This window comes from Plutella xylostella, chromosome 8 (genome assembly GCF_932276165.1).
Source record: "Plutella xylostella chromosome 8, ilPluXylo3.1, whole genome shotgun sequence".
Lineage (NCBI taxonomy): Eukaryota > Metazoa > Arthropoda > Insecta > Lepidoptera > Plutellidae > Plutella > Plutella xylostella.
Window position 1 is genome coordinate 9,756,807 of NC_063988.1, and position 24,189 is coordinate 9,780,995.

General features: G+C 38.8%; 3 protein-coding genes across 5 annotated transcripts; 1 reads left to right on the top strand and 2 right to left on the bottom strand.

Annotated features, from left to right (window-relative positions):
- Window positions 1-293: 293 nt before the first annotated feature.
- On the bottom strand, window positions 294-11,345 carry LOC105389366 (calpain-7). Of its 2 annotated transcripts, XM_048622418.1 has the most exons (16): window positions 11,051-11,345; window positions 10,482-10,624; window positions 10,072-10,207; window positions 9,515-9,840; window positions 9,153-9,329; window positions 8,690-8,836; window positions 8,166-8,393; window positions 5,463-5,596; window positions 4,685-4,795; window positions 3,838-4,040; window positions 3,384-3,478; window positions 3,191-3,220; window positions 2,376-2,450; window positions 2,073-2,195; window positions 1,716-1,816; window positions 294-1,317 (listed from the first exon to the last, which is right to left on the bottom strand). In XM_048622418.1, the coding sequence occupies exons 1-16, from the start codon at window positions 11,259-11,261 to the stop codon at window positions 1,173-1,175; spliced, it is 2,385 nt and encodes a 794-aa protein (XP_048478375.1). In that variant the 5' UTR covers window positions 11,262-11,345; the 3' UTR covers window positions 294-1,172. The 2 variants fall into 2 exon arrangements, with proteins under 2 accessions (XP_048478375.1, XP_048478374.1); XM_048622417.1 differs by lacking the exons at window positions 2,376-2,450; window positions 3,191-3,220 and having other exon boundaries at window positions 3,279-3,478; window positions 11,051-11,344.
- Window positions 11,346-11,607: 262 nt separating this feature from the next.
- On the top strand, window positions 11,608-16,703 carry LOC105389365 (peroxisomal membrane protein PEX14). Of its 2 annotated transcripts, XM_011560463.3 has the most exons (5): window positions 11,608-11,771; window positions 12,297-12,563; window positions 14,736-14,959; window positions 15,516-15,719; window positions 16,012-16,703. In XM_011560463.3, exons 1-5 carry the CDS (start codon window positions 11,715-11,717, stop codon window positions 16,016-16,018), a joined length of 759 nt encoding a protein of 252 aa, XP_011558765.3. In that variant the 5' UTR covers window positions 11,608-11,714; the 3' UTR covers window positions 16,019-16,703. The 2 variants fall into 2 exon arrangements, with proteins under 2 accessions (XP_011558765.3, XP_037971384.2); XM_038115456.2 differs by lacking the exon at window positions 16,012-16,703 and having other exon boundaries at window positions 15,516-15,723.
- Window positions 16,704-19,382: 2,679 nt separating this feature from the next.
- LOC105389364 lies at window positions 19,383-23,292 on the bottom strand. The gene is made up of 6 exons (XM_011560462.3): window positions 22,996-23,292; window positions 22,528-22,747; window positions 22,006-22,236; window positions 21,491-21,820; window positions 21,039-21,173; window positions 19,383-20,853 (listed from the first exon to the last, which is right to left on the bottom strand). Exons 1-6 carry the CDS (start codon window positions 23,104-23,106, stop codon window positions 20,234-20,236), a joined length of 1,647 nt encoding a protein of 548 aa, XP_011558764.3. The 5' UTR covers window positions 23,107-23,292; the 3' UTR covers window positions 19,383-20,233.
- Window positions 23,293-24,189: the final 897 nt, after the last annotated feature.

Below are 24,189 nucleotides of genomic sequence, written 5' to 3' on the forward strand. Positions count from 1 at the left end.
TACAAAAGCACAACAACCAGTCGAGACTGAAATCTTGCCTATGAAAATTTACCTTACAAAAGGAGTAGTTTGATTTCAATCTACCCACATAAAAATATTTAAAGTGTTCGACCGAACACAAGCCTTCGTAGCACATAGCACTTTTTAGCGCTAAGTACTACTACGGTATAAGCTCTGACCCTGCTTAGTTTTTTTTTTATATAATTTATTTCTACTTTTATGCCTCTACTGTGTTTTATATTCACTGATGAATGAATTACAGACCTATTAGGTAGAAAGATAAAAACTCTAAATTCCATAGCAAAATACTTTATTTATAAACATTTATCATAATTTAACTACGTTTATATTTCATTATAGATTTCAGATATATTATTATTATGAACAACACGCTATTATAACGAAGGATCACTTAAAAAGCTAGTAAATATCACAGTTAAATGCAAAACAACTCTTACATAATTTGACTGTAGAACATAGCAACTAAATCAAGAGCAAATCGCTAAAATATAGATTTTTCATATATAAATACAGATCTTTTGATACCAAATTAACAAAAATATTATTCTCAAACAACACTGACTCGAAGTTACATTAATTTTTAATATTTGTTCTACTGACACCGACATGATTAATTTGTAAATACATGGTTAATTCATTGTTTTTATGTTAGATTATTACTTTGTCACAAACAAATATATTTATATAATTAAACTATTGAAGTATCTCCACGAAGTGCACAGTTTTAAGATATTACAATAAGTATACATAATATTTCACTATGATTCATCAAACGGCGACTCTCTCCCCTGTAATATAACCTGTGTTTTCGTTGATAACGCTATACCAGCCATGATTCAAACCAATCTAATTTTTATTTTATTTTAAATATCATTGTAATTATCCATCGTATAACACAATTTCATAGTTTAATTCTCTATAATATGGATGTTAAGAGAATGCGTTTTTGATATACAAAATCCCATAGATATCGGATGACTGTAAAGGAAAACCCAGTTTATTGACCAGGCATAAGCGAACGTCAAAATCGCATTATCTCAACGGTATAAGTACAGTCAAAATGGCCGAAAAATCTAAAAATATCTTCATTTTTATCCGCACTATGTCAAACGATTCTTTGTCTTTCTTGGCCTTCTAGCGAAAGCTCTTGGCTAGTTGCTATGGTCCAACTTGACTGGACAGGTGGACCGCGCGGTGAGGAAGTATGGACCTTCCTGCCCTGGCGAGAAGGTTGAAACTGTCACGTTGTACTTTCCCGCTGGTAATGATGGCAGCTCTAGGACGACGAAGCCGGATCTATAAACGAAGTAAAGTTCACTATCTGTATAACCTAACCAACGTTAACAACCCCCGAAATTCAACACTAAAAGTTTCATAACTTTTGAATGGCCGAACCGATTTTGATAAAATATGGTTTAGAAAACTCCAGGTAACATCCTAAAAAACAAAATGAAAATCGGTTCAGCCGTTTGGGAGATAAACTACGACAGAGAGATACACACATACACAGACATGCTAAACTTATAACACCCATCTTATTACGTCGGTTGTTTAAAAATACAATTTGGCTTGCAATAAAATAAAATGAAAACTTTTTTTGATTTTCTATGATCAACAAAAAGAATTAAATGAATGAACGATTAAAATGACGACTGAATGAAAGCAAAGTGACATCACTAATATATCTCCAGTACCTGAAAGCGCCGCTAGTCTTGGTGTGGAAGGGCGCCGTCACGGTGGGGTCGTCCAGAGACGTTACACGGACGTCGAAGCCTAGCTGGTACTGCTTGGGGCCCTTGGAGGAGAACAGAGAAGATAATGACATTTATTTATTATACAATCATTTTCTTAACAACATTAAAGCTTGACTATTATTCATAATTTCTTTGATTATCAGCAGTGCCGAACTAAATTAGTGAACGGCATACCCGCAATGCGCGCAGTCTCATTTAGCTACCATCGACACGATTAAAAACTTTTTTTTATATGAGAAAGAAGAATACTTAATTTTAATGGCTTCTTCATTCATTCGTTCATTCGTTCACTCGTACCTTCAGCTCCAGCACGAGCCAGGCGGGCGCGGGCAGCGTGACTTCGTGCGACGGGTTCAGGTGGTACGTCTCCGGATGGTTCTCGCATCCGCCCGCCGTCCGGGACGTCCATTCGCCGCTCACCTAGTGTCAGAAAAATCAATATTTTTAAATTTAAATATAGAACGAATGTTCTCTTCTTTATGTATTCTGAATGGGATACAACAAGAGTGTAGAGCGTTGCTTCAGACGCCATCTTGTTTCAGATGTAATTGTTTGACATACAGCTGTGAGATTGAGAACGCTAGCGGGAAAATTACTCACAGTAGCACTATACGGGCAAGTCTTCGCCTCGTTAAGCGTGAACGGGCAAGTCGCATACGCCCGCAGCGTGTAATACGTAGGTGGTCTGAAAAGTTTCCAACCTCAACGTGAAGATGGCAGCTCACATCAATTAAAGTCAGGGAATGTAACAGTGCATCATTTGACAGCAACACTTCAAAATTTCAGCCATTTTTGACGCGTGTTTTTTATTTTACAGACGTTTGAGTGAGTCGATGTGAGCATTTCTGTGAAAATTGAAAAAAAACGAGTATCGAGCTGTCTTAAAATATTGGTTTTTGAAAGGGAATACCCCTACGCAAATCAAAGATGAGTTAGATTCTGTGTACTGGGACTCTTCACCGTCATTTACCACTGTAAAATTTTGGGCAGCCGAATTTAAACGTGGCTGTAAGAGCTTCGGAGATGATGAACGTTCGGGACGTCCAAAAACTGTAACTACTGACGATAACATCGCTAAAGTTCTCCAAATGGTGTTAGACGACCGCCGAATTAAAGTGAGAGAGATAGCAGAGGCAATGAAAATGTCCAGAAAACGTGTTTATCACATATTAAATCAAGATTTAGGCATGAGAAGGCTGTCCGCGTGTTGGCTGCCGCGTTTGCTAACGTCAGACCAACGACGTGTTCGAATGAACCTTTCCAATGCTCTGTTGGCGCAGTTTAGGCGCAATAAATCCGTGTTTTTGCGCCGCCTAATTACTGTTTTACAGGCTATGTAGAAGAATAAAAATAAATTTTAAGAAAAAAAAACTTGTATCTATGTTAGGTCGGAAACTTTTCAGACCACCCACGTATATCGTGCGACTCTTCTCGTACTGTGACACCTTGTTTCAGCTGCCATCATTTGACACATAGTGACATACAAACAGGCTTTATACTCACAGTGGCGCTATACGGGCAAGTCTTAGCCTCGTTAAGCGTGAACGGGCAAGTCGCGTACGCCCGCAGCGTGTAATATATCGTGCGACTCTTCTCGTACTGTGAGACGACTAGCGTGAAGCGGGTGGCGTCGGCGGCCGCCATCTTGCAGAGGTAGTGCGGGCTGTTGATGCGTACGCCTTCTATGTAGGGGGGAGGGTCGTCTGGAAAAACAGAAGTAAGTAAAGCTCTAGAATCTCTAGATGGTCTATCTAGTTTAGGGTCGGCTTAAAAAGTTTTCCTGTGAGAATTTCTGCTTAAAAAGTAGCTTATAATATATGATCAAGGGTGTCAGCTTTTCGAATACAAAATGTCAAAATCCGTTCGTTTTATACGTGAAGGAGTACCAAACATGTATCCAATATCCATCCATCCATAGTCACAAACTTTTGGTCGTGGCAAATATTGACTCTGGATATCCGCAATAAGTGGTTAATTAATTTAATTTCAAAATTATTTATATGCTTCAAAAAAAACTTAACACTGCAATTGGACAATCATTTCCACCTTTAATGATACTTACAAGGATAATACACTCGCTTCCCCTCGTTCTTATACACGAGCAGCGTGATAAACTCGCGGTTATTCCTGAAGTCGTCGATGTCCGTGATATGTCTCGTCAGTAGGAGCCATACGTCGCCCTTCTTCTGGACATTCAGCACGAATTGAGGGTTTTCCCCGATGTTGTAAGCGTCTTTCGCTGGGCCAATGCCGGCGTCCCATTGCCTGAAAATGAATGAGTGAGTGAGTTGATTGAATAAAACCCTCAACCTAAATCAATGAATGAACGATTGACGGACATATGGTATAACGTAGTACCTATTTAATTCAAATTCAGAACCTTCTATGAACTCATCACGACCCATTACGTCCCCACTGCTGGGGCACGGGTCTCCTTCCAATGATGGAAGGGTTTAGGCCTAGTCCACCACGCTGGCCAAGTGCGGGTTGGTGGACCCCAACACAAGCAAGCTTGTGCTGAGAGAGTTGTCGGGCAAGTGGGCAACCCGACTGTCAGATGTTTTCAAGCCGCCCGAAGGCCTCTGACTAGGCTTAACGACTGCTGCCGAAGCAGCAACCGGGACCCACGGCTTAACGTGCCGTCCGAAGCACGGAAGCGTCCAGAAAAGCACCACTTGAAATTGGTCACCCATCCAATGGCTGACCGTGTCAGTTGTTGCTTTACCTCAGCGATCAGTTACGATCACTGAGGCCCGCTCGACTACGGACGCTTCTACGGACGTTCTATGAACTAAAGTTCATTAAACACGCGTAACCTCGTAAGTATATCGATAGGTTATAATATTGTTTTGCTGACAGAAATTTTCCATGAGTACTACTTTCACTTATTGAATGAAATAAATACGCACTTGTGTAGGCAGTAGGTGTATGCAAACAGGGCCGGGTTCCAGTTCATGTAGAAGACGTCAAAGAACCGCAGTATACTGGCGTAGTCGATCCAGAACACACCGTTGTCGTATCTGTGAAGGAAGGGAAAGTTATTATCAAGTTGAACAAATTCATACACGCATGTTTCACACTAGCTCTTTGTCGCCCGTATTATTGTAATTTTATCAATTTAATTAAAAATGTCATGTGAAAGCAGTGTGTGTGTGTGTGTGTGTGTGTGTGTGTGTGTGTGTGTGTGTGTGTGTGTGTGTGCTCACTGCGCGGTGCTGTCGGGGTCGAAGTGGAGCTGCTGGCGCAGGGCGGCGGTCCAGTGTGTGTGTGTGTGTGTGTGTGTGTGTGTGTGTGTGTGTGTACTCACTGCGCGGCGCTGTCGGGGTCGTAGTGGAGCTGCTGGCGCAGGGCGGCGGTCCAGTGTGTGTGTGTGTGTGTGTGTGTGTGTGTGTGTGTGTGTGTGTGTGTACTCACTGCGCGGCGCTGTCGGGGTCGTAGTGGAGCTGCTGGCGCAGGGCGGCGGTCCAGTGTGTGTGTGTGTGTGTGTGTGTGTGTGTGTGTGTGTGTGTGTACTCACTGCGCGGCGCTGTCGGGGTCGTAGTGGAGCTGCTGGCGCAGGGCGGCGGTCCAGTGTGTGTGTGTGTACTCACTGCGCGGCGCTGTCGGGGTCGTAGTGGAGCTGCTGGCGCAGGGCGGCGGTCCAGTGTGTGTGTGTGTGTGTGTGTGTGTGTGTGAGTGTGTACTCACTGCGCGGCGCTGTCGGGGTCGTAGTGGAGCTGCTGGCGCAGGGCGGCGGTCCAGTGTGTCGTGTCCAGCTCCGAGTAATTGCCGCGCCAGCGCAGGTGCGACCACGGGTTCTTGAGCTTTAGGAGTTTTACACCCTGGAACAATAGCAAGGGGAATTTAATTTTGGTGGTTTTAAATCCGCACTGATTGAATCACAGTCATTGATTGAATGGTTGATCTTGAGACCTAATTAATTAAATTTCGACTAATTTCTCCATTCTATTAGCTTCCGCAGCAGCGACAAGACATCTTGCTTAAATTATGTAATTGTTGATTACCATATTTTTCATTAGACACTGAATGATAGACAGACTGCTAAACGCTACGCCTTTACATGGGTAATGGTTTAGTTCTATAAGTACTGAATGAATGAATGAATGAATTGATTGAACGAATGATTGTTAAACGACTGAATATCTGAGTTACTTACCTACTCTCTGAACGAGGGAATGCTAAGCGACTGCAAAACTGAACAAATTACACACTGACCGAATGAATGAACGAAAGCACTCACATGAATGAACGACCCTGGCGTCTAGCAGTGCGTACGCGTGTTGCGGCACCAGCCCGGTGCGGCCCGCCTCCGCCTCGGCCAGCTCGCCCGTGGCTATTGTAGCTAGGAGCTGTCCGTGTGCGAGCCCGCCCGGTTAGATGTGAATAGCGCTTCGGATGACATGACAACCGATATGAAGGCTAGCAATATACTAAGTAGGTTTAATAGACACATCTTTTTACAGCTAATAGTTTCTTCTACAAAGAGTGAATTATTGATTAATTGATTGAAAGAATCAGTGCTAAACGCAACTGAACGAAAAACTCACTAAACGAATGACAGCTAAGAGAATTTGTAACTGAACGGATTGCTAACTGAACGAATTGCTTACTGAACGGATTGCTAACTGAACGAATTGTTAATTGAACGAATTGCTAACTAAACGAATGAATGAATAAAATACGAACTTAACTATGGAGCAACATTACACGTATTAGCACACTGAAGGACCGATAAATGAATGAAAGCACTCACATGAACGACCCTGGCGTCTAGCAGCGCGTACGCGTGTTGCGGCACCAGCCCGGTGCGGCCCGCCTCCGCCTCGGCCAGCTCGCCCGTGGCTATTGTAGCTAGGAGCTGTCCGTGCGCGAGCCCGCCCGGTGTCGATGTGAATAGCGCTTCGAAACGACAACCGATATCAAGGCTATGAGTTCTATAAAGAGGGAATCCCCGAATGAATTGACTAAACGAATGACTGCTAAGCAAAAGGGCAACTGAACGAATGACATATAAGAAAATTCATAAATGAAAGAATTACTCACTGAACGAATGACAGCTAAGAGAATTCGTAAATGAACGAATTACTCACTAAACGAATGACAGCTAAGAGAATTCGTAAATGAACGAATTACTCACTGAACAAATGACAGATAAGAGAATTTGTAACTGAACGAATTGTTAACTGAACGGATTGCTAACTAAACGAATTGCTTACTAAACGAATTGCTAACTGAACGAATTGCTAACTAAACGAATTGCTAACTGAACGAATTGTTAATTAAACTAATTGCTAACTGTACGAATGAATGAATAAAAGACTGTATAACTGAACGAATTACACACTGAACGAATGAATGAATGAATGAAATTACTTACGTTAACGACCCTGGCGTCTAGCAGCGCGTACGCGTGTTGCGGCACCAGCCCGGTGCGGCCCGCCTCCGCCTCGGCCAGCTCGCCCGTGGCTATTGTAGCTAGGAGCTGTCCGTGTGCGAGCCCGCCCGGTGGCGATGTGAATAGCGCTTCGGGTAGATATAACCACCGATATATCCATGATAGAAATATACTAAGTAGGTTTAATAGACACATCTTTTCACGGCTAATAGTTTCTTGTATAAGGAGTGATTGATTGGTTAATTGATTGAAAGAATGAGTGCTAAACGCAACTGAACGAAAAACTCACTGAACGAATGACAGCTAAGAGAATTTGTAACTGAACGGAATGCTAACTGAACAAATTGCTAACTGAACGAATTGTTAATTGAACGAATTGCTAACTGAACGAATGAATGAATAAAAGATTGATACTAACGATGGCGCAACATTATACATATTATCACACGGATTAGCACAATGAAGTACCGATAAATGAATGAAGCACTCACATGAAAGACCCTGGCGTCTAGCAGCGCGTACGCGTGTTGCGGCACCAGCCCGGTGCGGCTGCCTCCGCCTCGGCCAGCTCGCCCGTGGCTATTGTAGCTAGGAGCTGTCCGTGTGCGAGCCCGCCCGGTGTCGATGTGAATAGCGCTTCGGACGATACGACAAGCGATATCAAGGCATCATAATATACCAGAGTCGTCTTTCTTCTTAATAACGATAGGTATATAACTAACTTTACTTGGCTAATCGTACTGTATTATAAGCAACGACGGATTACTCTCTGAACGATTGATTAATTAAACTAATGAATCTCTGAACGAATGATTCTCTGAACGAATGACTCTCTGAACGAATGACTCTCTGAACGAAATACTCTCTGAACGAATTACTCTCTGAGCGAATGATTCTTTTAACGATTGACTCTCTGAACAAATGACTCTCTGAACGAATGAACGCATAACTGAACGAATTACACACTGAACGAATGAATGAATGATAGCACTTACATGAACGACCCTGGCGTCTAGCAGCGCGTACGCGTGTTGCGGCACCAGCCCGGTGCGGCCCGCCTCCGCCTCGGCCAGCTCGCCCGTGGCTATTGTAGCTAGGAGCTGTCCGTCCGCTAGTCCTCCTGAGATCTTAGTGAATAGTGCTTCGGCGTTGAAGTCCGCTTCGTTGGGACGGATGGACTGGCGTTCGGGGATCCAGCCGGTCAGCGCGTGGAGGTCTATGTTCTGTGGATGTAGAATGTAAGGTTGGTAGATTTAAAAATGTTTAAAATTTGGAAATGATGTTGGGTTGTAATATTTTCTATTAGTGTCGGTGTCTAGAACAAGAACTAGACAGGTTTGCGATCGTCGTAGCTACAGGATGTTAAGGATGTAGTATGTATAATACGGTACAGTTTTGATTAGTCATTCGAGAAAGCTTCTTGGGTGAGCTTTCTTGTATCATTATAATAACAGAGACGTTTGTTGGCGGGTGATGATATAGGTGATGAAATCCAGAAAATAACAAAACTAATACTCACGCTATTTGATCCAGGAAAGTCATAACCGCCCATGACTTTCATGTATGCTTTTTCCAGAAGTGACACCCAAAACTCGTTCTTATTGCTCGAGAACGAACACAGCAGTCTCCCGTGACGGCTGTATGGCAGCAAGTCATCTATTATCACCTGCCAATAGAGCTCTTATTAGAAAAAAAGTTGCGTAAGTGGGAGTAGGATGGAGTAAAGTTACGATTAGAGTGAGATGGAATGAGTGCGTCTGTGCAATGTGTGATAAATATTAAAAGCTAATAAAACAACAATATAAAAATGCCAACTGTCATATAAATGGGAATACGGATTATAGACAGAATTATGATTAGAGTGAGACAGAATGAGAGCGTCCGCCGTTGCGGTTCTTTCACCAAGCGTTACCAACTTTTTTCTTTGTGACAATATAAGCACGAAAGTACAAAAGAAATACCTAACAAAAGACTATCATTACCTTTCTCCTAACGCCATTGATGTGCAATTTGATCATGTATTTTCCAAACGGGTTGAATATTGGTTGTTTGTTCTTGTTCTTTGGATAAATAATGGAAGTTATTAAGCTCTTCTTAAACTGTTTCTCATAGAGTGCGCTGACAGCAAGGGACGCCACAAACGAGCAGTCTGATACCACCTGGAAAATATAAACATAGTGAAAATTACACTTATGTACTTAATAATAAGAGAGTTACTGTATGGGTTGTAAACAAATATTTTGAGGGCAATAAAATATCACACCTATATGATTTGACCGATTCACAAAAAAGTATGCACATAAGGTTTAATTATTTTACAAGTACCAAAAGGATTTCAACTTACAGTTTGCTTTATACTAAAACAGTCAATATGATCCCCAACAATCAGTTTAGGGTCAGCTGAGATCTCATCAGGCCTCACCCACTGCTCAAACTCGGCCGATTGTTTCCCGGACAACTTCAGCTTACCATCCTTGTCATCGAACGGTATAGCATATTGGAACTTCTCTGACAAATCTATGTCCATGAATGGGACGAAACAGTTATTGTTAATCTTGGATGTTTGTAGTAAGACGGATTTTTCCTCATCTGTGTAGGATTGCTTGCCAGATGTCAGTTTGAGGTGGACACTTTCATTTCGGTTGAGCTGCGGTTTTGTTGGTGTTGTGGCTGTAATGCAAAAGGTTAGAGAATCATGAAAAAATCGCTTATTACTTTAAAAGAGTGAATATTATGCACAAACAGGGAATTAAAGCTGTATCTTTCAGTGTTTTTGTTACTGCATGAAGGTTTCTTGCATTATCTTATATTTTGTGTTTGGTATGTGCAGGCAGATGCTACAGTATTATTGTGTGTAGGTATAGAATATAATTGTCTAATTGGTTCAATTTAAAAGGTTACCTGGCCTACGGCTTGTGCTGTTGGCATTAAGACTCAGTGAACTCATTTTGTTAATCCTTTTTATTTCTTCAGCTCTGTCCAATGCTTTGGTTGCAATGTTTGTGATTTTGGATTTCATGTCTTGGTCATGTGCTTTCTGTAAAGATAATAAATAGTACTTAATATAAGATCAAGAGATAATAGGTGTAAGATCAGAAAATCAGAATTTGTATTCATAATTTGTAACTCCATCATCACCACCCTTTAACACAATAATCTAAGGGTTGCGTGAAGGATAGTCTATCTTACACCTGCATCATGAGAAAATGGCAGAACCAATTTGGATGAAATTAGGTACAAGAGAAGCTGGATTCATAAATAGCCTACTTTTCTAGGTGGTATACATTTTCAATGCATTCCTACAAACTCACCAAACTGACGGCCAGTTCCACAGCCTTAGTGTACAGTTGCAGCGCCAGGTCCTTCAGGCCCGCCTCGTCCGCATCCAGCGCCTGCTGCATCAGGAAGTAGCACTTCTGCATGCTCCTCTCACTCTCCGCTTGTTGGGCCATGTCTGTGACGTGATTTTTGTTTATTTATATTTTGTTAAGAAATACCTAGTTACATTGGAATTTATGTGAAGTCTTTATGGTGAAAAAAAGCAAATTACAAAAATGACACAGTAGAACTTAAACAGTATAAATTGTGGTCTTATTACTAACTGCAATGGCTACCAGGCAGCCCTAACAAGGAATAAAATATGGAATAGTGTGAAACAAGAAATTCACATAGATTTGACTAATATGTAATACCAGGCTTGGACACACAAGCCAATAAGAAACCTTGTCGAAGAGAAGTTTGTCATAGAAAGTCTATAGCATTTCAGTTTACAATCCATGCAAAAGATAATGAATAAGAAAGAAGACACAACAGGTGGAAGGATGACTCATACAAAAAAGTACTTTAAAGCTAGCGCAAACAGAAGCTAATCACGACCTACCTTTATTTTCCAACAAGCTGTTGGCCCTCTCGAGGTATTCACGCACTTTTACCCGGACCCCTTCCTGCTTCTCTGGCAGTAAGCGGTCTCGGGCTCTGTCCAGCAGGCGAGCAGCAGTTCGGTAGCATTCCACAGCATTATCAATCTGCCCTGTCTGGTCAAACTTTACTGCAAGGGAGGCAGCTTCAGTGGCTTGCGATAAATCATCCATTTCTATGGTTTCGGCACGTTTTTGATAGTTTTGTTAATATTTTTCTGATTCAATGTTGATCAAAACAACCCATTCCCAATAAAATCATTACTCTGTGTGTCGTTTTTTGTTCGTTCTGTGGCATTATGTGTCAGAACTGCCAATGTCCAACCCCGCAGAAGAAGATTTGTCATTGAAACATTCAAGGCTTTTTTACCTTGTTTACAATATTTTGTTCTGTGTTCCAATCCAATCTGTCAATGTCAGTATTGTCTTGGTATTGTCATTCATTGTCATTCATTCTCAAAATTCTCATTCTCACTCATTCATTCAATATTTTTTAATTTCGCCTGTTGGATGGATTTATTTTAATTTACTACTAATTAAAATAATAATTTACAACATCGAATAGCCGAGGAAACTTCATGATTGTGTGAATTTTGTGTAGTTACGTAGTGCACCCTTGATATTTAAATGGAAATGTCGACGGACGCCCTTTCTAAAGCTGGAAATGAAATCCGAGAGAACTTGGTAAGTAATTTCCCGTGTTTAAAGTTTAATTATTGTATGAATACAATAAGATTGATATTCCTTAGGTTTACTAGTACAACAACATTATGACTTTTATTTACTAACAATCAGCTAGTATCCTGTACCTCATTATCATTTATAAATTACCGATACTGATTCCCCACTCAGTGACCTTCGCTCATTGCCCCTCTTACTTTATTTCCGGGTTATCATCGAAGTTTTGTCATAAAGAGAAAAACTCCACTGACCCATACTAATTTAAAAACCTTTACTTTATGATGTGATGGTGTCATAATTATGCTTGTACATCTGCCTGTGGTATAAGGGCTACCAAACCTATATGAACTGATTGAAATGTATATTAGGTAGTTTTAAAAATTCATAGTTTTCTTACGTACCAGTTAAAAGTCCCATTTTGCCTATTTCATATTGGATTCCACTTATTGGACCATCCAATAAATAATTATCACACATTTTCGTAGATTAGAGCCAGAGTCCTATATTCATAGAACCTTTTATTTTCAGGTGACCACAGCTGTAAAATTCCTGAACAATCCAAACGTACAGAGATGCACTCTGGAGAGCAAAGAGAGATTCCTACGGAGCAAGGGCCTGACTGAACCTGAAATACAGAAAGCCATAGAAAAAGTTTCAGAAATGTTGTTGGACGTACCCACAATGACCTCTGAACTCATGTTCTTCCAACACTCCAGAAGATCTTGGTTTAAAGAACATATTCTTCCATTATTAGTTTATGGTGGATTTGCATATGGGGTGTTCTGGTTCTACAAGGTAAGGCTTTGTTTACATATCTATTACTTGACATAACGATATTAGAGTTGATTGAAAAAATACAAAGCAGCACATTTTATGGATTAATTATAAGCAGAACATCCTATAAATACTAAAGAAATGTTTGTGTGCCTACTTAGAGATATTGCTTATAAATTGCGATAAGGTATGGCCAGTTGCGGAAAGCTATAGATATCACATACAGTAGCATGAGAAAGGCCAATGTCCAGCAGTAGACTGCTCTAGGCTACTGATGATGATGATGCCCAGTTGTAAAACAATTCATCTGCTGTAGTGGTGTCTACTCATGTGTGCAATGTATTATTATGACATAACTTGTTCTGCCCATGGTCATCATAGTCATAATCTTGACTGGCACAGGTGTTTAAGGTTCAAAGATCAGTAAAGTTGGTGATAGTACCTACCAGTAAATAGATATTCATTATGTTAAATACAATGTAATCTTGCAAATACATGGCTAATACTAAAGTATCAATAAGTATGATTAAGTTGTAACAGTTATCAATCCTGGCAAGTGATAAGATTTAGTTGGTGGTTTAATATTATTTAACATGATAATACTGACTGGATATTGATATGGATAGCATGTTAAATAATATTCATGCATTATGTATTGTATATTATGGCCATTATAAGACATAAAATCACAGGATTCTGTACTGTACTGTCATTACCATTATACCTGCCATTATACTTTAGCCAGCATTAGAATAGCTAAACAATGCACATCTCTATCTAAATGCAGAGATGACCAAACAAAATGACCTTCTGACATCATGAGTGCATTGTAAAAAAGTTAGTTGAATCTATTTGCCGTTTTTAGTACATGAATAAACATTGTCTAACATTTACTTGTCATTGTAGGACTTTGTGCACTGTGCAGTCTTCACCAAAAAATGTTTTATTGGTATGACTGTGTAAGAACATAAGTAGCTTAATTTGACAATATTTATAATAGACAATAGCATTTGTTGATGAGATGACTAAACATTGACTATGTCTTGTTCTTATCAAGTATGTTCTTTGTAAAGGTTGTTCTTTGTGTAGGCTACAATTTCATATTATGTCCATTCACACAAAGAGTTATGTAACTCTGAATCACCTACTTTAACTACCTTCAAGCCTAGCCATGCAATCTGCAATCGGGTTCAATACACTTTTTGCTTATACATTAGGCAAGAAAATAACATACTTACCTATTGTACCCATGCATTGTTGATCGATTACGGTAGTTTTACAATTTGCCTTATTTAATTAAACTTTCTATTTACAAGCCATTGATCAATATTTTGAATTAACTATTCGCCATTTAACTAACTCATTTTTGTAGTTAGGCGTAGGTATATCGCATATCTCTCGTAAAATGTAGTAAGAACTTTGAAGGGTAAGAACTTTGAGGCTCTTAGATTGCATTAGAGTATATAATAATATTAAATCATTTGATATAACATAACTTTGTACATAAACAATCATATAAATATGCATGACAGAATCGTAAATTACCAGCACAACTCCATTATAAAGCCAGACCCTAATCTATTAGTAATTCTGTGCAAGTATAATTAATTACTATCAACTGGAGCGCGTGTGCGGATAGAATACAAGCTTACCTTTTGACCTATCATTCATGTCAATGACCGATATTTAGTCCAATAGATAATGATAACTAAGTAGTAAAATATTTATGAAATAGGTAGTTTTCTGCCAGTTTTTAAATGCTAATCACTGAATGTGACTTTTTGCGATTCTGAAAAGATTACCTGAAATATTTACCTAAGTCTTCTTCCTTGCCTTATACTTATTTAGGGTCGGCTTTGTTCATCGTGTCACGCCATTTTACCCTATCCTCTGTCATCTCCTCATTCACACCACACTCTCTCATATTTTCTTTCAATCAAGCCACGTCTTTCTTGGTCTTCCTCTCTTACGCCTTCCTACTGTGCCTAACGATACCTACCTAAAACTTTTGCAGGCTAAAGAGGGCATGGCCTTGATTTACGTCGTTTCTGGATCGAAATGACGAGTGATGTGGCTCTCTTTTGAATATTATAATACTTACCTTTTTTGTAACCCTGTAAACCGTATAGTCTACCAATACAAATAATAAATAGTTAATAGTATATGACTAAACGAGTCCATTCTCATTTCCAGAACGTGTTAAGAAGCATGCTATTCGTCGAGCAGCCCAAACGGAAAACCACAGCTGAATGTCTAGACGAGCTGCGAAAGTCGATGGACATTCTCAACTCTAACATCACGTCGTTAAGGTCGGAAATACAAACGAGCCACCAGAACAGCGAGGCGGCTGCTTTGAGGTCGCAAGTCGATGCTGTCAAGTGCGACATCGCTTCTGTGAAAGGGATTCTTTTGAATAGGTAAGATTTGGTTATTTAGCGTGGTATAACGACACCGGTGTATAAAGAAATTATAGACGAACTTATTGCTATCGTTCATATTGTTTATTTATTCACGGTTGTTATGGATTAACTTTTTCAGGAAATTAGAACAAAAGTTTTACTTATTATTACTTACTCATTGAGATAACAACTAGTTTGTTTTATCAGTTCTTTAGTAAACTAAAGAACTGATAATCTCCAATGGTAATTACTCGTATGAAATGCGAAACGCATTATTTGTGTTGTCCATAAATGATAAATAAATTTCACTGTGTAAATTCCAAAGTCTTGCTGTAAAAATGGCACTCCCGAGATAATTTCCTCGAGTACTCCTTCATTCTCCATAAGAAACCATTATAAAAAGTTCTCCTTCTTTTATTTTTATATTGATTTTGCGTCAAACAGTAGACACTGGCCATTTCAAGCTCTACTATTTTTATCTTATGATTTTTTATTAGTACGTGTACTATGAGCAGTTGTGTTCTGACTTTTGTTTCTTCAAGGTCTTCTAAACCCCTTTAAAACCCCATTCCAGAAACCAGTTCCCCTCGCTCAAGGCGCGAACAGAACCGCCCTCCATCCCGGCGTGGCAGCGCCAGGCGGAAGCCGCCACCTCCACCGACGCGGCTGAAGAGAAGAAAACCAAGCGAGGTCGCAGCCAGCGCTCCGAGTCAGCGGGGTCCAACTCTAGTGAAGGGGAGCAGGCCACGAAGAACAGTGACAGCAGCCTTGAGATCATGTAGGTATATACCTAGCAGCCATATTGGGTTATACAATCCAAAATGGCGGCTTAAAGAGCAAAATGTTAAAGAATCAATATTATAATAGCGGTTGATGGCTAACTAGGTGAATGTGAAACCGTCCGCCATTATTATCATGTTTCTTTATCTGTGCGCGTTTTAAGTTTTTTATTCACGAACTTTAAGACCACTCTTGCAATAGCAGTAGGTATTTTACATTATAGTATTTTAACCAAGTCTTACGCATGCATGACTCTATGAACTTAACATTTTGTTTCTTTTCCTTCACAGAACATGAAGCTCGCATCAAGGCTCTGGGTGATTTAGTCTAGTCTAGATAGATTTAGCTCATGTTGTTCCGATTGGTTGTTGCATTGTTTTAGCAAGTTTATACGAGGTAGGGCCTCGGGTTAAAAATTAACAAAGCAATAATAATCTAAATTCCCGTCTGAGAATTCTAAATTACATTTATTACACTGTGCTTGTTACTGAATATTTACAGAACTAAATCACTTTCAAGTAGTATTGAACTGGGGTAAATGGGGTCAAATGGTACACAAAAGATATGTTCAGAATGTGTTGGTATATGTAAAAATAATCTGTCCTCTGTACCATAATACATACTTACTTAAATTATGTAATAACTGCAGTTACATTTATTGATATTAATATGGGTATTGATTAATAGTGTGGGCTTCGCTTCGGTGGTAAATAGGCCGATTCTAATGCTGTAGTCAAAATTGAGGGTATCTGTCTAAAATATTTGGTCGACCCGCCGCTTTGTAGGGGGTGAATGAACTCATTTAAATAGTTCGCTTGAAAAATGCTTATTGCAATAGGCAAATGCATAATATAATAATAATTTTGAACTAAGTTACTACATGCCATTGCCTGAATAGGTACCCGTGTACCTTTTCTTAGTAATCAAATTAATGAAAAACAACCATCTACATATTATTAAGATACATTTAGTACCTGATAAATCTGATAATGTATGTTTGCAACAGTAAGAGACATTTATGACTGGAACGTTTTGAATTTATTGCAAGTGTTAAAGGTGCCAATAGGCGGAGGAAGACATGACGTTGCATCAGACGTATGGATTTCATTTGCCAGCTACAACTTCCTTGGCGACACGAGGTCGACTGCAATCAATGTTGTAGGCCGCCAATTGGCACCTTTATGTTGTACGATGCCACCGTGCCTGTAAACTACAATAAGATACAGTTTTGTATCGCTCCCCGGCTGACTTTGAAACACCAATGTACGACTTATGTGTATGAATTTATTAAAATATAAAGTTTAATTTAAAAACATATTCCAAAAGTTAAATGACAGTAGTGTAATTACTATGAATTAGTCTAATTAGGTATGGTTTTAATATATTTTTATTGTATAAAATTCGTGATGAATAAACCAATGATAAGATAGAATGGATTTTATTTTTCATCACTGATCCCGATTATATATTATACAGGGTGGCTCTGTGAGTCCTTGGTGCAAACAGGGTGATGGAGGATAACATTACCTTCAATTAATTCTTAAGCATGCATTCAACATCCCGTGGGAGTTCCGGGATAAAAAGGACTATAATATTATATTATGTTAATCCTTTTTCTTGTATAAGGTTTTTAGTACCGTATCTAAAGTACATGCTAATATAAAACACATGATCGGGCCTAGGATAGGGGATAAAATTAAACACTGTAAAGTAATAGTCATAGATTTTAATGTTATAAAAATACATCACAAGATTACAATACTTATATTGAGCTGATCGAAAGTCCTGTATAAGTTTTTTATGTAAAAAGTTTAGAACACACCAACTGGTTTTAGTATATTTTGAGATCAAAGGACACGTTAGTTCCACAAGTTATAAAATTTAGAAAGAAAGATAGTACAGTTTATTTCGTGCCGAAATTTAAATGTGGCGCACGAATATTTGTGTGAAAAAACAGCAAACATTTATTGTCGATAAAGAATAGAAAATAGTATGTGCTGATGATAGTAACAATTATTAGCTTACCTTAGTATTTAGAAGAACCAAGAAACATAGACACAAATATCTAAATACCGATAATAATATAGCTATTGATAACTCGTAATAACATTAAATTTAATATACAGTGAAACCAATTCGCTTCAAGTGTAGGCAAATTAAATGTAGCTGATTCCGATGTAAGTACATACATAATTTTAAAGTTAGAGCTGTCCTAACTCTTTCAATAATTACATGATCCTTTGTGATTATTCATTTAAAAAAAATTGCGGTGGGTGATATTTGTTTCATCGAGATTTTCACAGAACTAAATTTAAAATTTCTTTCAGAATTAGCCACACTGATTTATTCCTTTCTTTTTTAAACCATTTACATTTCATAACAATAATTAAATTTATATGGGGTACTGAATTTAAAGGGTAGAAGCTCAGACCATATTGAATAAGTATACCTATTTATTTATGTAAGTAATAACTAATAAATAATTAGATGATCTGAAATGACTGAATACGCAAATATTGCGGGTCTATAATTATTTTGTGCGATACAATGGAATGGATATATTTATGCAGTGTGCAGTTTAATCAGTGGACTTCACATCGCGTCGGTAAGACAATGTACCTGGCAACGGGTAGGACACTGATAAAAAGTTCACCCTTTATAATTGCGTGTAGCCCTTTATTACTCGTATTTATAAATGCTCACAGGTTAGGCGCAAATCATTTCTTTTTTAAATATTTAAAAAAATTAACAAGAACTTTGTACCAAGTGTCCATATAAGCTTCGCACTACCCTTTCCCTGCTATGAAATTATTTCGCAATTCGCAATGCATTGATGTCGATTTTGAAGGCACAAATTATAATTTAATTGCTGCCCAAAACTTATTCTTTGTTTAAAATTCGACTCTACCTGTACTACCACAAAAATCTTTAAACACTGTTTAACAAATGATTAAAACGTATAGTATGACATAACTTAAATTTAATTTTATGCCTCCTAAATCGCTATATCATCATAAAAGCTAAGCTATTTTTATCGACAAGCAACTTGTAAATATTTGTTAATTTGATCGCTACGGCTAGCTAAACAATGTTATTTGTTGGTCTGAGCACAGCTAACAACGTATTTAGTGAATAAACATATCGCTCGCTATATCATCATAAAAGCTAAGCTATTTTTATCGACAAGCAACTTTTAAATATTTGTTAATTTGATCGCTACGGCTAGCTAAACAATGTTATTTGTTGGTCTGAGCACAGCTAACAACGTATTTAGTGAATACACTTATTCTTTGAATAATATTCACCATTTTATGTATTCTGAGGCGGAATGCCACATGGTAATATTCAGTACCCTGCACTGGAAGATAGATAAAGTACATACAAGAAAACACTTAGTTTATTACAATTATAACCGTAAATATGTCCACAATTTAGTTTTATCGCGTCCTTAATTTGTTACCGTATAATATAGTAATTCCAAAAACTATTTTGCTCTAAAAATATTGTATTTCAGGCATGTGTTCTTTCTTCACAATCGATTTTGGCTCAATCAGATGATGAATAAGAGAAACCCATAAATATAAAAATATTGGGAGCGATTATGAAACAATTCAATTAATTTGTTGACTGCACTAAATTAATTAATTAATTTAGTGCAGTCAACAACTAAAATACTTTCTTCAGAATTTTTTGTTAAAGACAGTACAAAATTAATCTTTTTTGCTTTAGAATTGCTACCATCGCTTTCGTCTCCATTACGAATTTTCGAAATTTGACCAGTGAAGATTCACACCTCTTTAAAATATATATTCCACATTATTCCAATAACAAATATAGGTACGTACATAACTAACATAACCTATGATTAACAATATTCTAGTAAAGCGGCCACCTTGGAAACATGCCTGCATGTAGTGTAGTACCAAAACGGCAACTCTGCGATACTAATCACAATTTTATAATTATAATGTGTGTGTACGAGTTCACATCACAAATATTTGTCATAAAGAATCCATCAATCTTTGGATATTCGTACTATAGTCTATTCCGTAACATTGGTCGAACATCCTAGCCTAGTCCCCAAAATATCCCGAACACATTACCATCAGTTAAAACCTTATCCAACCTATAGCCTGTAGCCCAATCACGAAGAAACGGGCCGCGTTCCTTTCGTGATTAGGCTACTGAAAGTTCATAGCACAATCCACACAAGCAACAATAAATTGTAAATGACAGTAACAGGCGGAAGTAGTTTGTGTGTATTAAAGATTACAGAAAGCTATTTTCATTTCATCACTGTTCACGCTCAACAGCAACGGTTACAACAAATCTAAACGACTTACAACTTTGGCTACTAAAAAGATTTGTATGCCTACAGTCGGGCGAAAGAGCCTCAGTCAACGGTACACGAAAGATTAACCAAACGATTAGTCAATACTGACCTTGATATGTTGCCTTAAGACTCGTAACTCTTCAACCAGATCCAATAGCAGATTTCGTTAACACTTCGATTTAGAGCAGAACTTTCTTTTCGAACGGGCTCGTCTTCAATTTGTCGCATTTGATAACTACATCGTCCTGTTGTACGCTGAGCAACTTCTTAGCCCTCTTCAGATCCTCCAAAAAGCATTTCCCTTTATCAGACTTCATCATCAGGTGTTTCGGCGGCATATTCTTGGAGAGGAACGCGATCATTTTCTGCCAGTCTTTCAGCAGCACAAACTTCTTCTCCATTTTCGTCTCAATGGGTATACTCCCGTTTGAGTGTTCGAAGAAGACGTTGACCACATCTTTGCCGTTTCGGGAGCCGCGATTCATTTGCAAAAACGACAGGAGTAGTGCGTCGACGTCTCTATGCGGGCTTATGATTGGTTGGTCGTATATATTGTTGTAGATATTGGCTTCCTCAGCCGGGCCGACGATGTAGACTATATTGGAGGCGATATTGAAGGCTTCCTGGGCCCAGATGAAGGGGTCGGCGTGGGAGGTGGACGCGATGTCTCCGTCGTACATTATATCGAAGCCGTATTCCGCGCGGAGATACGCCACGAATGACGAGACGCATTCGGCGTGAAGCTTGTTCGTGGACGAGTAGATCACGAGTATCCGAGGTGGCGTTAGTAGTTCGTTGCCTAGAAAGTGGGTAAGAGAAGCTCAGTATGGTTATAATTGTGATATAAGATGACAACCAAATTAGTAAAAAAAAGGTAAGTAGCATCAATTCATCAGTAAACAGTATGATCTTACTATAAAACACAAACATGTATAAATTAAACAAAAGTGGTCCTAAAACCGAACCCTGTGGAACACCACTTACCGATAGCGAGCCTGTAGTCCTTGCACCAGTACCGCCTGATGAGTCGCAGTACGATGTAGTACGCGAACAGAGTGGCCACCACCAGCGCCGTCACGCTCGCGATGCAGATGTTCAGGGTTTGGTGCACTTCGTTGGCTGTAGGGGAATGATAATGTCAGATGTTTTGAGATTAAATACGTACATGGCGAGATACATAGTGGTCATGAATAAAAGACATTCAGTTGTAATTAGTTAGGTTTCTGGTGTGGAAAGTTGGAGGCTAATAGACAAGTGTGATGTGGAATACCTACATACCGATGACCTCAAATAGGTAGTGTTTGCATGATGAAGGTAGATTTCCATGTCATATACTATTGTTTGCCAACTAGCAAAAAAAACCACTTTAACTTGTGTTAGTTTTGACAAAAAGTAATCACCTACATTATACAAATTCCAATACATGTTGTACTTACTTATGGTAATCCTGGGGCTGTCTACCATTTGGCACTCCGTATCTCCTCTCAAGCACATATCATGAAGTGGCACCACAAGGAAATAGTAGGACCCAGGGCTTCTTAGCAGGCTGTACTCGTAGATGACCTCTGAAGTTGTATTCTTTAGTTTCACTGTTGAGTTCTTAACAATCTCTTCACCAAAGCCCTTGTCATGTTCTCTCATGACTTCGATGCGGTAAGCGCGTATTTTGATGTTCGTTGGCGGCGGTAGTATGTGTAGTTTCATTGTACTTGTGTGTATTTCGATGTAGACAAACGGTTTCCAGTCTTCTGTTTTCACCATCGGACCTAAAAGTGAGAGGTGTGAGGTTAATCAAGCAATTTGATCACAATTTAATAATGTAGGGCCTCTTAAAACCTCTAAACCTCTTAAATTAAGTAAGAACTCTTAAAAAACCTCTTGGAATTTTATTCTATCTTAACAACTCATTGCAGAGGAAGAATAATCTAACAAAACAGGTGAAAATACTCACTAAGCATAGCCGCAGAAGGTATGTTGAAGTAATACTGTCCGCGGTTGACAACCTGGTTGTCATCGGTGGCCTCAAAGTCCAGGATGTGGCTCTGGCCGCTGTAGTCGGCCATGGACCAGTAGCAGTCATAGTACAGCACCGACTGGTCATTGATGGTCACGTTCCTAGCTATGTTGATGTTTCTGCAATGGTTCCTTAGGTCCTTTCGCCGTTGGAAGCGAAATTTCATATCTAGAAAGATATTTTAACTAATGAATCAGTTGAATATGGTGAAATCAGATCACACACAATTAAAAAGTGCCATGGAGGTGATGCTAGCTTCTAAAAGGGTACAAATTTGGGGATATTAAGCCTGGACCCTTATGCTGGATGCTATCTTAATGTCTGGTAAAGTTTGCTTTCAGATTGCAAATACCTATTAATCTTATTTATTACAGTCATGTCCCTAAAGAATGGCAGATGATTTGTATGTAGAGATTAGTAGTAGTAAAGTAGTTCCTTATGTAGCAAATCAGCACTTACTCTTCCATTTGATATTACTGAAAGTAATGTTCAGCACTGTTAAGTTCTCTCTGCGGTTGTAGTTTGTTTCATAGAACAGGACGTATGGCTTGAGACTGACTCCACCGATTTGAGTGTTGGATGTGATAGGGCCAAAACTCATGTCTTTGCACACAGTGCTGTTGGGGGGAAAGGTCTTCACCACACATGATTCGGCATGACTTTCTTCATCTCCTATAATCTGCAGAAAAGTATGTAAAATATTATAATAAGGCATTGTTAGGTAAGTAGGTATTAGATCAAAATGATGTTTTGATTTGGTTTTAAACAAGGTTTTACTTGCGGCACCACTATGAAATGCATAATGTTATCTTGGAGACGGGCTTTGTCCATGAAAAGGCGATTTTAACAGTAAAATCAATAAGTTGTTGAATGCGTCATCAACATCTCATTATATAGAAATATCCAATAGTTGAATGAAATGTTTACCTGTGTACTGCAGCTACGGGTTTTTATAACAGAGGTATCACCACACAATCCATTATCACCAGAAACGATATTTAGAAAATAAAGAGCAAAATATGAAATTAACAATTTCATTTTAAAAACGACACACTGAAATCGAACTTCAAACTAAAATAACCCGTTCTTTTTAAACAAAGTATACTAGTATAAAACTACACATTTTGTTACGCATTTAGCGCATTTTTAGGAAAACTACGAGGAAACAAACACAATTTATTCAGAAATCGATTTGACAATATTTACAAAACCGTAAAAACAATATGGCCGTCGCTAAACACAGAATAAATATTGGATTGGTCTATGTTTAACAACGAAATATTCTTCTGAGGGTGTAGATGGGCTTACGCAGGAATAAGTACTTTGTAACGGGAAGGGCTCACGCGACTCAGCACGATTTACTTATTATGTTATTTATTCTTATCAATAATACTTATGGTCAATGCCGTAAGAAAGAGAGTTCTTCCATATTATTTTGATACAGTATTCTAAGCCCCAAGAATACTGTCAATCAAATGTCATTATTTAATACCCCATTTACACTCTCGCACGAGTGGCGAGGCGAGCGACAAGGCGAGGGGCGAGGCGCGAGTGTGAACAGACGCTCGTGGCTCGCCTCCTCGCTCGCCTCGCCACTCGCGGCGCTCGCGTCCGGAGCGGTTTTTGGGGCACGAGTCAAAGGAGCTCGCGTCGCACGCGAGCGGGTGTTTACACTCTCGCGTCCGCTTCATTCTGGCTTCTACATCGTGCCGCGCAGGTTGTGTTCGTCGTCGTATAATTATAAAGTAGTGTTTTTTCCTCAGTTGTATAATAGATTGGTCGCAAGACGAAACATTTAATTTCATATAAGTAAATATTTCAATAAAATAATACTAATAAAAAAACACTAAAACGTAAGAAATAAAAGCAGTACTTACCTGCTTAGATATATTAGTACTGTCACATAGAATAGGTCTAAACCATGTCTAAACCTTAAATTATTTCTTACGTTTTAGTGGTTTTTTGAAGTCGTTTTTTTATCATTATTTTATTTTAATACTTATTTATACTTAGTTTATTTGCAATAATTGACAATCAAAATAAAGAAGCAAATGATACCTATAAGTCCTACTAGTCAGTAGTAAGTAAACACGAAGTAGTTGCTATATACCTACCTACCGT

Bases quoted from the DNA above. Each gene is read 5' to 3' on its own strand.
- LOC105389364 (XM_011560462.3), bottom strand. From the start codon at position 23,106: ATGAAATTGTTAATTTCATATTTTGCTCTTTATTTTCTAAATATCGTT. The intron at 22,748-22,995 runs GTAAACATTTCA...ACTTTTCTGCAG, and splicing joins CCCGTAGCTGCAGTACACAG to ATTATAGGAGATGAAGAAAG. The intron at 21,821-22,005 runs GTGAGTATTTTC...TCTCACTTTTAG, and splicing joins ACCTTCTGCGGCTATGCTTA to GTCCGATGGTGAAAACAGAA.
- LOC105389365 (XM_011560463.3), top strand. From the start codon at position 11,715: ATGGAAATGTCGACGGACGCCCTTTCTAAAGCTGGAAATGAAATCCGA. The intron at 11,772-12,296 runs GTAAGTAATTTC...TTTTATTTTCAG, and splicing joins ATGAAATCCGAGAGAACTTG to GTGACCACAGCTGTAAAATT. The intron at 14,960-15,515 runs GTAAGATTTGGT...ACCCCATTCCAG, and splicing joins AAAGGGATTCTTTTGAATAG to AAACCAGTTCCCCTCGCTCA.
- LOC105389366 (XM_048622418.1), bottom strand. From the start codon at position 11,261: ATGGATGATTTATCGCAAGCCACTGAAGCTGCCTCCCTTGCAGTAAAG. The intron at 8,837-9,152 runs GTAATGATAGTC...CTCTATTGGCAG, and splicing joins TCAATGGCGTTAGGAGAAAG to GTGATAATAGATGACTTGCT. The intron at 8,394-8,689 runs GTGAGTATTAGT...CTACATCCACAG, and splicing joins ACTTTCCTGGATCAAATAGC to AACATAGACCTCCACGCGCT.